Source organism: Panicum hallii, chromosome 7 (assembly GCF_002211085.1).
Source record: "Panicum hallii strain FIL2 chromosome 7, PHallii_v3.1, whole genome shotgun sequence".
NCBI lineage: Eukaryota > Viridiplantae > Streptophyta > Magnoliopsida > Poales > Poaceae > Panicum > Panicum hallii.
Window position 1 is genome coordinate 38,244,395 of NC_038048.1, and position 13,121 is coordinate 38,257,515.

The 13,121-nt window shown below is 50.5% G+C and overlaps 2 protein-coding genes across 2 annotated transcripts; both read left to right on the forward strand.

Moving 5' to 3' along the window:
* Positions 1-1,323: 1,323 nt before the first annotated feature.
* Positions 1,324-2,311, forward strand: LOC112901577 (E3 ubiquitin-protein ligase RNF149-like). Its single transcript, XM_025970519.1, has one exon. It carries the CDS (start codon positions 1,516-1,518, stop codon positions 2,095-2,097), a length of 582 nt encoding a protein of 193 aa, XP_025826304.1. The 5' UTR covers positions 1,324-1,515; the 3' UTR covers positions 2,098-2,311.
* Positions 2,312-3,660: 1,349 nt separating this feature from the next.
* LOC112898767 lies at positions 3,661-4,569 on the forward strand. Its single transcript, XM_025967053.1, has one exon. It carries the CDS (start codon positions 3,732-3,734, stop codon positions 4,293-4,295), a length of 564 nt encoding a protein of 187 aa, XP_025822838.1. The 5' UTR covers positions 3,661-3,731; the 3' UTR covers positions 4,296-4,569.
* Positions 4,570-13,121: the final 8,552 nt, after the last annotated feature.

The window sequence follows — 13,121 nt, forward strand, 5'->3', positions numbered from 1 at the left end:
AATCAGCCGCAGCTGTTGATAGTTCTCACTACATGCCGGAGGTATGTGGCGGCGGTCGGGGGTGCGGCTGGGCATCGCTTCAAGTGATCAATCAAGCGTCCATCACCTGAAGAGCGGTCCAGGAGGGCTTCTTCTTCCTCGCGCCGTTGAAGCTCTCCGTCATCGCCCCCGCCCCGCCCTCCACCCTTCGTCTCCGGCAGCGGGAACCACCGGATTCGCCTCCGCCGACTGTCACCATTGGAGCTGCTCGTCCTTGCGCGTCAAACGCGCCGCCCCCTAACCTACCTCACGCCGGAGATCCCACCGTGACTCCCCCGCCGCCTCCGCAAGCCATCCGGTTGTCCCCACGGCCCGCGGCCGGCGGCTCCCGCCACCTCGCCGCTCCGCCCACAACCCACCACCATCGTCCGCTATCCTGCCGCCACCAATCTCCCTCTATGGCTAGGCACACCGGAGACAACCCCGATCCCGGCAACACGAACCTCCCGAAGTCCCGAACCCTAACCCGAACACGGCAGCGGCGAGCGGAGGAAGAAGGCGCGTCGCGAGAGGAGGAAGAAGGCCATCGTAGGCTGCGGAAATCAAATCGGGCCGAATGCGACCTCGGATGAGCCTTCAGGCGATGGATTCGAATCCTGTAACATACGCGATGTATAGTCACGGCGGGCAAGCAGCAGCACGAAGGGGCTGTCTCTGCTGCATCCAGCCTCTGGTGATCGGCCCTCCTGCTGCTGTTAAGAAGCATGGCACCCGGCCGCTCCCGTTCACGTTCAGCTCCCTCTCCGCCCGGCCGCCGGCCCCGTCCGCTTCTCCCATTGCAGGCATTTGCAGCTGGTCTGGGCCGTTCGCCATCTGCTCGACGGAAAGCCGCCCCGCCTCGGAACATGCTTGTTTGTAGGCTGTAGCTTCCCTCACCGCGGCCATCGAAACACTCGGTAGTCCCCCTCCCCGAACTCCGGCCGCCGCTGCTCGGGGAGGAAGAACAACAGGAGCTCGGACCCACCTGAAGCAATGATGGGGCAGCTTCAGCGACGCGTCACATCGCAGTAGCGCGCGACTCATGGAACTAATGAACTACTATGGAAGTGGTTCCTCCTCCTTGGAGAGAGAAAACCTACACTGGCCCATGGATGCAATGGGCTCGGCCCAAGTTGAGAACAGGCGATGATGGGCTATCAATGAAATGGAACTTCTGGTGTCCGGTGAAATCCAATGGGCGTTCGATTTCATTGATAGCCACCTGCAGCGTCCGCTGCCAGATCGCCGCCTGCACTCCCTTCCATCCCCCTCCCCTCTGCAGCGCTTCCGGCGTTCGATGCCCGGCCGTCGTCGGGAATCGAGACGCAGGGCCCACCGGGTAACCGCCGAGCAACAAACTCGGAAGTCGGAAGCCACCCCCTCCCCCCCGTCTACAAATATCCACCGCGCCAATGCCCAGGCCTCCAATCGCGCACACCACAATCCAAGAGCCACGCTAGAGAGAGAGCAAGAAAGCCAGAGCAGGCAGCAAGAAGCATGAGAAAGGGGCAGGGAAGCGAAGGCGGCATGGCGTCCGACGACCTCAGCCTCGGGAGGGCCTTCGCCGTCCTGCTCGGCGTCTCCTCCCCCGTGATCATCGTCGTGGGCTACAGGGCCTACCGCACGGGCCGCCTCGCGAGGGGGTGGCGGCGGCTGCGCGTCTGGGCGCTCGGCGGCGTCACGACCCTGGAGGAGGCGCTGGGCTACAGCTGCGCCATGTGCAGCGGGAGCTTCGACGCCCGCGAGGAGGTCCGCACGCTCTCCTGCGACCATGTGTTCCACCGCTGCAAGAGCGACAAGTGCAAGCACGTCATCGACGACTGGCTCCGCGAGAACCGCGTGGCCTGCCCGGTCTGCTGCAAGGTCGCTCTCCCCGTGCTGCCGTGGAAGGCGCCGCCGGCATCGGCGCCGTCGGCGTCGGATTTGGAGGATCCGCTAATGCGGCAGGCGTCATCACCATCAGCTTCGTCTTCGGGGTCGGAGGAGCAGCCACTGCCGCTTTCGACGATGGCGTCGGGGGAGGAGCCACCGCTGTCGTCGCCGGTGTGGGAGGAGTCACGGCCACAGTCATCGCCGTAGACACGCATGATCGGGCTTGGATGGAACGGTGCTGGGTGTAATAGCGTCTTGTCGAGCGGTCTGGATCAGTTCTTGAAGGATTCTTTCGTCGTTTTTGTTTCTGCATTCTTGGAACGGATCGAAGGGTAGTGCCTCTTGTCTGATGGTCTGGATCAGTTCTTGAAGGCTTCCTTAGTTGTTTGTCTTTTGCTTTCTTGGAACTGATTAAGCTTAGCCTGGGTTTGTCTATTGTTCAGAGCTGTGATCACAGTTCACCTCTGATGAACTAAACATCTGTATTTGGCCAAGAAACGGTGATATGTTCGTTCTTGGATCAGTTACATTGTTCTGACGAAGGCTAATAGATTCTTGTTGATTGATTTGGTTGTCAGTAACATTTCCTTGTGCCTCAATCTGGAATTGAAACTGCTGATTGGGCATCTCGGATTAAAATGCAGGATTTGGTATAACTGTTCGCTGCAATGTTTGCTAACCTGTTTCAGTAGTAGATGGCATCACTTGCTTCTGTTCAAAGTTTTCTTGAGTGAAAGAGTTCTGTAGATTCTTGTTTATTGCTTTGGTAATCTCTGTTCCATTTTTTGTTCCGCAATGTCTGAACTCTGTACTGATACTGCGTAGTGCCAGTGGGCATCTTGTGATGACAAATGCAGGGTTTTGGTAAGAAACTGTTCCCAGAAATCTTGCATTTTTCATGCAATATTTCCTGACACCAATCGCTTCGTATGGTAATTCTTTACCGTAGATTTGGCTTCTGAAATGAACGTATGATTAAAATTTGTTCGGAAAAAATCTTTTGCTATGCTTTGCTTGTTTGGAATATATTTTTCCTGCATTCCTGGTCAATACAGCACAGCTGCTAGCCTGCTACTGAATGCATCAGAGTATCAGACTGTTATATTAGCTAACAAATACTTTTAACTGTTTCTTTGTTGAAATTGTAGTTCTCTTTTAACAGATCTTTGTTACTTAAATCTGCAGCTTGCTGTTGCATATTGCATAATTGAACTTAGATAAGATAAGGTCATCTAAATGGATCTTGGAATACCCCCAGAATGATCTCGTGGTCAGTTCAAATTTTGGTGTTGCTCTTCTTTCTGATTCCAGTGCAAGTATCAGTAGGCCTGGCCATGTCAAAAGCAGCACCTTCTCTGAGTAACATTCAGAGTTATTTTTTTCCTTTTTTTTCTTTTGAAAAGGAACATTCAGAGTTCGTAGGATCTGTGCATTCTTCAGACTGCAGTTGGTCAGTGCTTTCCACAAATTTCGCGAAATTAATCCCATGCTGGTGTCAATGTGTCATGCTTGCTGCTTGGTGCCTCCGTTCAATGAACTGTCCTCATCACCTCTATCTTCAGTATGCAGCGTTCAGAAATCAGAATGGCGCATCTTTAGTCTGGGCTTGTGATTCTTCCGGCCGTCGTCGGGAACCGAGACCTGGGCCCCACATGGTAACCAACCGACTAGCCAACTCATCAGCCAGCCGTCCTCGTCTACAAATACCCACCACGGCAATGCCATCTCTCAAACAAGCGCAATCCAAGAGCGACGCGAGCGAGCAAGAAGGCCAGAGCGCGAGAGGTGAGCGAGGGGAGGAGACGCAGGAAGCGAGGAGGAAGGGGAGCGAAGGCGGCGCCATGGCCGACGACGCCTTCGACGCGGCCACCATCGCGAAGCTCATCGGCGTCGCGGTCGGGAGCGGCGCCTCCGCCGCCTTCGCTACCGGCGCGAGCGGCTGGTGGGCGCTCAAGGCGTACCGCGAGGGCCGGTTCTCGAGGGGCTGGTGGCGGATGCGCGTCGGCGCGCTCGGCGGCGTCAGGACCCTGAAGCAGGCGCTGGCCTACGACTGCGCCCTGTGCCGCCGCAGCCTGGATCGGCGGGAGGAGGTCCGCACGCTCTCCTGCGGCCACGCGTTCCACTGCCGCAGGAGCGCCAAGTGCGGGAACACCATCGACGACTGGCTCCGCGAGAACCGCATGCGCTGCCCGGTCTGCTGCAAGATCGCCTACCCCGTGCTGCCGTGGAAGGCGCCGCCGACATCCGCGCCACCAGCGCCTCCTCGGTCGCCGTCGACGACGGATTTGGAGGCTCAGCTACCGCTGCCGTTGGCGTTGGAAACGGCGCCACCGAAGAGGCCGCCGCCGCCGCCGCCGTCGCTGTGGTTCGAGGATACACTACGGACGCCATCGCAGTCGGAGTAGACACGCATGATCGAGCTTGGATTGGACGGTGCGTTTTTTCGGGCGGTCTGGATCAGTTCATGGAGGATTCTTCCATCGTTTCTTATTCTGCGTTCCTGGAACTGGTGTAGGGTAGTGCGTCTTGTCTGATGGTCTGGATTAGTTCGTGAACGATTCCTTCGTTGTTTCGGTCTTTTGCTTTGGAACTGGTCGAGCTTAGCTGCGTTCCTGTTCTTTTGTTCAGAGCTGTCTTTTGTTCACCTCTGATGAACTAAACATCTGAAGAATTTGGTCAAGAAAGGATCGAAGTTCCTGGGTTTCTGTTATTTTGTTCAGAGCTGCGTTCACCTGTGATGTACGAATCATCTGGATGTGGTCAAAAAATGACGATTTGTTAGTTCTTGGATCCGTTATAATGTTCTGACGAAAGCTAATAGATTCTTGGATAGTCGCTTTTAATAATCTGCACCATTACTTTTTACCGGAATGAGAGATTTATACTGCTTAGAAGGCATCTTATGCTGAGAAATTTAGGATTTGTCAGAACTGTAGAATGCATTGTTGATTTTTCTTGCTGTAGTGCTTCGAGGATACACTACGGACGCCATCGCAGTAGACACGCATGATTGAGCTTGGAGAGGTTCTTGAAGAACTCTTTCGTCGTGTTTGTTTCTGCATTCTAGGGTCTGATGGTTTGGATCAGTTCTTGAGGGAATCCTTCGTTGTACCTGTCTTTTGCCTTCTTTTCTTTTGGAGCTGATTGTGCTTAGCTTTGTTCAGAAATGTGCTCACCTCTGATGAACTAGACACCTGTATGTGGCCAAGAAACGGTGATCGGTTCGTTCTTGGATCAGTTCCAATCTGTTCTGAAGAAAGCTTACATATTCTTATTGATTGATTTGGTAGTCTGTGCCATTTCTTTATGCCCCACTCTGAAAATTGGAACTGCTGAGTGTGCATCTTGGATGATAATGCAGGATTTTGGTATAAACTGTTCACCGAAATGTTTGCTAGTAACTTATTGCTGTAGTTCATGGCATGGGGCATTACTTGCTTCTGTTCGTAGTTTTCTTCAGTGCGAAAGTTCTGTAGATTTGGCTGTTAAACATACGACTAGTCGTTCTGTTTTTTTTATGAAACGGTAGTGGTAAATCCTCTACTGGTTATTATATATTAATGTAGCAAAAAAGAAGCAAAGTTGAATGATGCGTAAAACAGCTACTGTTTACATTACTATCATCATGAATTTATGATAGCTCATTGTTATTATCATGCTGCTTAATCCACGACTCATCTGCTATATGCAATGACTAAATCGGGCAATGGTGTTAAAATTCAGCTTCCGTTTGTGTTTCTCCCCATCAATTTGGGATATTAATAAAACTTCATCAGGATTTGACCTCTGATTTTGCTTCTAACTCTAAACTCTGGAATCTCCTTGTGATGCACAATTTGCTACTGAAAAGCTCCTCCGTCATGCATATGTTTCTTAGGAGTGCGCTATGGCTGCCCTTCACTAATTTTCCGTCAATTGATGAACTGACAATATGTTTCATCGATTTGTTTCTTCACTAACGGTTCGTTTCGTTAGAAATTCAGTTGTCAGTGCCACTCCTTTTTCAGAGATCAGTGACGATGTTTCTTGCTTCTGTCAGTTGTTCGTAGGATTTGAATGTCAAAGCGATTCAGACTTTGAGAGTTCGTCAGGCTGAATCGACCTTGAGATATAGCTAGAGGTATCAAAGACTATGAATCTATTCCCCGCTTCAGTCTTCGGAGTTGCTTGTAGTGTACGGACTGTGTGTTCGTCGACCTGCGTTCAGTCTTCAGTCTTCTTGCTTGCAGTAGCTGCAGCAAAACTACCAGGCGAACTGCGAAAACTGAAAATATTGGCTACGAAAACTGAAAATGATGTGCTCCATTTTAATCTAAAGACAGATGATACAGAGGAGAAAATGGTCACTATGCAAGACCAATTCATGTGCAGCACTAGTCGCCATGCTCTGGCCGATCGAGTCACCAGCGGCCGCGTTCTCGCAAGAACCACTCGCTGCCGTAAACCAAAGCCCACTCGCGGGGTGCCGGAGTTGCGTTTGGGTGTTTGCGTTTCTGCCCGCGAGCTGTTCGAAGAAATGATCACTACGCGTAATTCATGTGCAGGACTATTCTCCTCTCAAGAACACTACGCGTAGCTCATGTGCCGATCGAGTGAGTAGCAACGGCGGAGTTCTTGCAAGAACCACTCTCCATTCCCCTCTCCGCCCTTCCATTCCAACCGTTCCCGTACGGTCGCCATGGGGACTCGAGCCCCGGGGCCCACATGGTAACTAACCGACCAACGAACAAATCAGCCGTCCCCCTTCGTCTTCGACTACAAATAGCCACCGCACCAATGCCCAGCCATCCCAACACGCACCATCCAAGAGCGACGCGAGAGCGCGAGCAGGAAAGGCAGAGCATCAAGAGAGAGCGACAGGAGAAGAGGCAAGAAGCAAGAAAGAGCCAGGGGGGCGCAGCCACCATGGCCGACGACATGAGCCCCGGGACGGCCGTCGTCACCCTGGTCGTGGGCATCTCCGCTCCCCTCATCATCGCCGGGAGCATCTGCGCCACGTACGCCTACCGCGACAGCTTGAGGACAGGGTGGCGGAGGCTGCGCGTCACGGCGCTCGGCGGCGTCACCACCCTGGAGCGGAAGCTGAGCTACAACTGCGCCATCTGCCAGGAGAGCATGGACGCCCTCGAGGTGGTTCGCACGCTCTCGTGCAACCATGTGTTCCACCGCGGCGAGAGCGACAAGTGCAACGAAGGCATCGACAAGTGGCTTCGCACTCAGCCGGCGATGTTCTGCCCGGTCTGCCGCCAGACCCCTCGTCCTGTGCTGCCGTGGAAGGCGCCACCGCCAGCGTCGCCGGCGGACCAGGAACAGACAGACTCGTCGTCGGGCTTGGAGGACACAGCACCGCCGCAGCCGTCGCCGGATTTGGAGGATCCACCACTGCCATTGTTGGAGGAGCCACTTCTGCCGCCGTCGCAGTAGACATGCTTGATCGAGCTTGGATGGAACGGTGTTGGCGCGTCTCGTCGGGCGGTCTGGATCAGTTCTTGGAGAGGTTCTTGAAGGATTCTTTGGTTTTCTTGTTTCTGCATACATGGAATTGGTCGGGGTTGGTGCGTTTTGTCTGATGGTCAGGATCAGTTCTAAAAGGATTCTTTCGTCATTTCTGTTTCTGCGTTCTTAGAAGTGATCGAGGACGGTGCATGTTGTCTAATGGTTTGGGTCAGTTCCTGACTTCCATCGCTGTATCTGTGATTACTTGACTAATCGAGATTAGCTGGTTTTATGTGTTTTATTCACAGCTATGTTTATCTCTGATGAACTAAAAGATCTGAATCTGGCCAAGAAACTATGATCTGATCGTTCTTGGATCAGTTTCAGTGTTATAACGAAAGATAATGGATTCATGTTCATTGATTTGGTAGTCTGAAGCATTTCTCTGTGCCTCCATGTGAAAATTTATCCTTCTCAGTGAGCATCTTAATTAGGAATTAGGATGAGAATTGACACAGTTTGGTATAAACTGTTCTGAGCAATGCTTACTATTTCTTGCAATAGTGCTTGACATCAGTTACTTCTCTGGTTGTTCACTTGTTCTTTTGTTGTGTGCCAACTGCCGAAACCCCATAGATTTGGATGTTGATGATATGACTAGTCGTTCTGAAAATCTTATGACAGTGCGAAGTCTGTCCTTGAATATTATTTCCTATGAGATTCCCAGTTGCCATTAAGCACCATTCCAGTTTCTTGTGTACAGTCAGCACAATTTGCTACTGAAAATGTCATTTATATCAGATCGTGTTACTTAGCAGCCCTTTGTTTCTTCAGATCTACTGTTCATCTCAGACGCATTCACCTGCAAAGATCTTGCAACACCCTCAGTGTGTTCTGTCAGACTGTATCCTGGTTTTGTTGTAAAGTAGATTGATAGAGTTGGGAGTTCCGCTAAAGTTCTTGGTCATACTTCATTGGATCTCTGTTCTTCAGGATGTTTTGAAGTTATGTTCGTGTGATGCTGAGATGCAACGCTTGCCAACTCGCGCTTCGCATTCAGTATTCTGTATTCCAGTATTCAGTGTTCAGAGCTGTTGAAACTGGCAGTTGCACGCCGTCCTGCAGACCAGCCAAAGATCTTGCAAGCCAAACTGCCCAATTCTTTTGCTCCAGTTCAGTTTTGGAGAAAGTACTCGCGTGCTGCAGTTTTAGGAAGCTACACCAGGATCCAGGCATCAATAAAAGTGGCATGCAAACCCACAAAAGGCGATCCGTTTTATCCTGATTCAAAGGCAGAACAGAGCAGCCCGCCCCATCCTCATCGCTGCCATGGGCCCGCCCATGGTACACTAGCAATTTGTTTTGCGCTGAAGAGCTCGTTCGTCAGCGGTCAGCCGTCAGCAATTTCATGGCCGTCTGCCCGTCTGCAGTCTCGGACGCCGAGGGTCGACGACCTGGGCGAGAGCTCACCAAGTGTGCAGAACGGCGTCAGGTTTTGTGCAGGCCATCAGCCTTTGCCTCCGCCCGAGAGGGCAAGGATCCAGCCTCTTCGTGGGTCTCTGCCGCGCGCGCATGCGTTTCGTCCGCACTTCGCAGCAAGGTACGCGCCATGAAGCTCGGGGCGGACCTCGAGTTTGAGGGGCGCACCGCGGAGCTGAGAGCCGCTGAACGTCGAGGTCCAGCAGAGGCAGCCGGTCGGCATGGTGCTTTGCAGTTGCCGAGAAGAAGTCTGCCACTGATCTGGTGGGGATATAAGATGGGTGGCGGAGGCCGCACGTCGGGGACCTGCGGCCGGCGTGAGAGCTCTCCGGCCCGCCGCCGCGGCAAATGGGGGAGAAGGTCGCGACAGAGGGCTGACTTCGGTCAATGACAATTTTACAAAAAGATTCCTAAAATATATAGTTATTTTTAGTTTCGGTCCATAAATTTACATATTACCCCCTAAAATGGATCGCGACTATTGATCGCGATCGGAATATTTGCAAAATGACCCCTATTTCGGTTCAGAATATTTTCAAATTAGCCCCTCGTTTACTCATGCCTTAATCATCTCCCTCGTTGCTCATGGCGTCCCGTTCCAGTCCGGCGGCGGTGATGGCGACGGCCGCCTCGTCCTCCCAAATGTACTCCCGTTCCTCCTCTCCTCCGACCATCCCCTAATCTAGATTTCCGCCGGACGGCCCCTCTTCATACCACCGCCGCGACGCGAATGGACATCGTGGAGATCACATCGGAGGCAACTGTCGGAGGAGGCGGAGATTGTACCAGATGATGAGCCGGCGCGGTGGAGTAGCGGCCTGCTGATTTTCTCCCAGGATGCGCAGATCTTGCCGGCCATTGACATTGAAGAGTGTATTCCGGCAGCTCAAAAGTACTGACAGTATGATAAAATGGAGGTCAATTTGCAAGGATCTGTACTTGCAGTCGGAGCAGATGGAAGAAACTTAAGCACAAATAAAGAATCCTCTTCGGCTGAGCAATGTGGAATAAACTTAAGAGTGACAGGGACCTGAACATTGTTACAACTGAGCAAATGAAGAATGTTACAACTCTGAAGATTCAGTAGTTCTTCATTGTCGATGCTAGCACCTGAACAGGAGAGGAGCTGAGGGCTAAGGTTATGCTTCCCACGGCCTCTGGCTTAAGCTTGCCTTCCGTATGCAAATAATGCAATGAAAGTTGGCACACTCTCTGCCAGTTTCGTTAAAAAAAAATGGAGCTAAGACCGTGTGTTGACTTGGTTTCAGCTGAAAGATAAAAAGTTGAACCTGTAATGTTGAGCAATCTTGTTTTCTCAGGCTTTATGTCAACCTATATGTGACTGAGGCATTAACGTCATGCTGTTGAAAAACGGCAACTTCCATTGAAGACCTGAAGCAAGATAAATGACAAATGACTTCTGAAGCACATTCATGTTCTGTCGCCCTCTCTTACGCTATTTGTTTTCTGAACTACTCTGGCATTTGTATTTACATGTTATGGCCTAAGAAAATAGGAGTTACGCCTTTTGAAGGGAGAGACCGATAAGGCGATATGCCACCGTGTTCAAATACTATGTATAGGAACAAAGCTGTGGGAAAACTGAAGTCATGCTTGATTTCAGTGATACTGCCATCCCCCCAGGCTGTAAGCTTTTTCTAATCACCAAAATACAGGCACAAGTATGTGGTTTGCTCGTGTTTAGCATTTAATGTTTCTTTATTTTGCACTAGCCCTATTGACGCAATTAGAAATTATACTAGCTATCCTACATGTTGGAGAATACTTAGATTCTTCAAAATATTTCAAGAATACACTGGAGAAGTGAGTATATCTTTATCTTGGAGAATTCGATAGAAAATATCCTCGTAAAAAAATACATCATTCACAATAAGCCTAGGCGAAAGTTTTTCGTTTTTTTTAAATGACCCTATAGGCGGAAGACATGATTTGGCTTCAAGAACAAAAGCGTACGCATCTTGCATAAAGTCAGTCTCTCATTTAAGTAGTGTTCTCACCGATTTTTTAGTTCTGGACTTCCACGCTTCTAAATCAAGTTTAAAGAAACGCAGTTCAAAACAAGTCTAAAAAAATATATTTTCCATTTTCAAATGGAGGTGAATACGCTGATACAACAGAATCTACAAAATCACATCAGATTGACAGCTGCTCTCGCAGTACCGGCTGCCGCCTTGGGAACGGGGAGGAGATGCGGGGCCCACGTGGTAATGAACTGACTAACCGACTAATCGGCGCCCTCTTCGTCTACAAGTAGTCACGGCGACGATGTATGGCCAACCTTTTAGACGAGCACCGCACAATCCAAGAACGACGTGCGAGAGCGAGCAGGAAAGCCAGAGCGAAAGGAGAAGAGGCAAGAACCATGGGGAGCGGGGGACCAATGTTCGCCGGCCTGTGCATTGTGGTGGCCATCGTCGTCGTCGTCGTGATCTACGTCTTCTACGTCGTCGTCAGCGTGGCCCTGTGGGTCTCCATGGTCTCCGACATGCTGGTCGTGGGCTACAGGAGCTTGCCGAGAGGGCTGCGTGTCTCGACGCTCGGCGGCGTCACGACTCTGGAGCGGAACCTGAGCGACCTCTGCGGCATGTGCCGGGGCACCATGGAGGCCGGCGAGAAGGTCCGCACTCTCTCGTGCAACCAAGTGTTCCACTGCGGCGACAGCGAGAAGTACCAGGGCAACATCGACAAATGGTTCCTCGTTGCGCCGAGGATGGTCTGCCCGATCTGCGACAGGATCCCTCATCCCGTGCTGCCGTGGAGGGCGCCGCCGGCACCGTGATCACCGTCAGCGTCTGCGCCTTCGGAGCCGCAGCCATCGTCAGGGTTGGGGGGAGATGCCACCGCTGCAGTCGTCGTCGGGACTGGAGAAGGTACCGCCGCCGGAGTCGTCGTCAGGGTTGGAGGAGACAGCACCACCGCAGTAGTCGTCGGGGTTGAAGGAGCCACTACTGCCGTCATCGCAGTAGACATACGTGATCGGGCTTTGATGGAATGATTCTTCGTTGTTTCAGTTTTTTGCTTTCATGGAACTTCTGGTCGACCTTAGTTGTGTTCCTGTTCTTTTCTTCAGAGCCGCGTTCACCCCTCTTGGACAAAACATCTGGATATAGCCGAGAAATGGTGAATCGTCAATTCTTGGATCAGTTCTTGTAAACTTGCGAAAACTAATATAGTAATAGATTCTGGGTTAATTGCTTTGGTAATCTTGTGCCATTTCTTCGTGCTGCGATGTCTGAACTCTGAACTGATACTGCATTGTTCGTTAGTGGGCACATCGAGATGTCAAAAGATGAGTTTAGGTGATTGGTATGAAACTGTAAACGTTTTTCTTGACAGAAGCAGAGTTCTGGTTGCTGAACTGAACATATGATTAAAATTTGTTCGAAAAAAATGTTGTGTTATGCTTTGCTTGTTCGGAATATAATTTTTCTTCCATTCCAGGTCAATACAATAGAGCTGCTAGTCCGCTGCTAATTACATCAGAATATCATACTGTTATGGTAGCTGAAGATTAGTATAGTATATACTGTAATTGTTCATTTGTTCAGGATATTTCAGCTGTTTTGCTGTACCACCTTACCATTTTTCAGATTTTCAGTTGACGGATCAAAGGTCAATTCAGATTTTCAGTTGACGTATCAAAGGTCAATTCAGATTTTCAGTTGACGGATCAAAGGTCAAGTTTCAGTTGACGAACTCTGCTTTCAAAAACTGCAGAGTTCTTTCAAGAAAACGAACACTGCTTTTGTATCTGAACTCTGAAATCTGCATGCTCTGTGAATTGTGATTGTGCATACACCATGGCTGTCCTTGCATATTATTTCCTTGTTGAGTTTTAGTTCTCCAATCAGAAAAGTTTCTTTTAGTTTAATGCCTAAGCACAATGTGCTTCTAAAAAAATTATGTTGTGCTTGTGTGACTAAAAACTGCAGCTTGCTGTTGCATATTTGTACAATTGTACTACTAGATCAGATACAGTCATATGACTTGATCTTGGAATACCCCCGGAATATTCAATCGGCTAGTCTCGCGGTCCATTCAAATTTTGGCCCTGCTATCTTTTCCTGTGATTCCAGTGTACTAAGTATCAGTAGCCTTGGCCATGTGGAAAACCTTCTTATTTTCAAAAAAAAAAAGACCCGTCTCTGAGTAACATTCAGAGTTGGTAGGATCTGCGCATTCTTCAAACTGCAGTTGGTCAGAGGTTCAGCCTGTGCTCATTCCGTATTGCTGTCGGTGTGTTCTTCACCCTGCGCATTCTTCAGACTGCAGTTGGTCAGACCTCACATTGCATA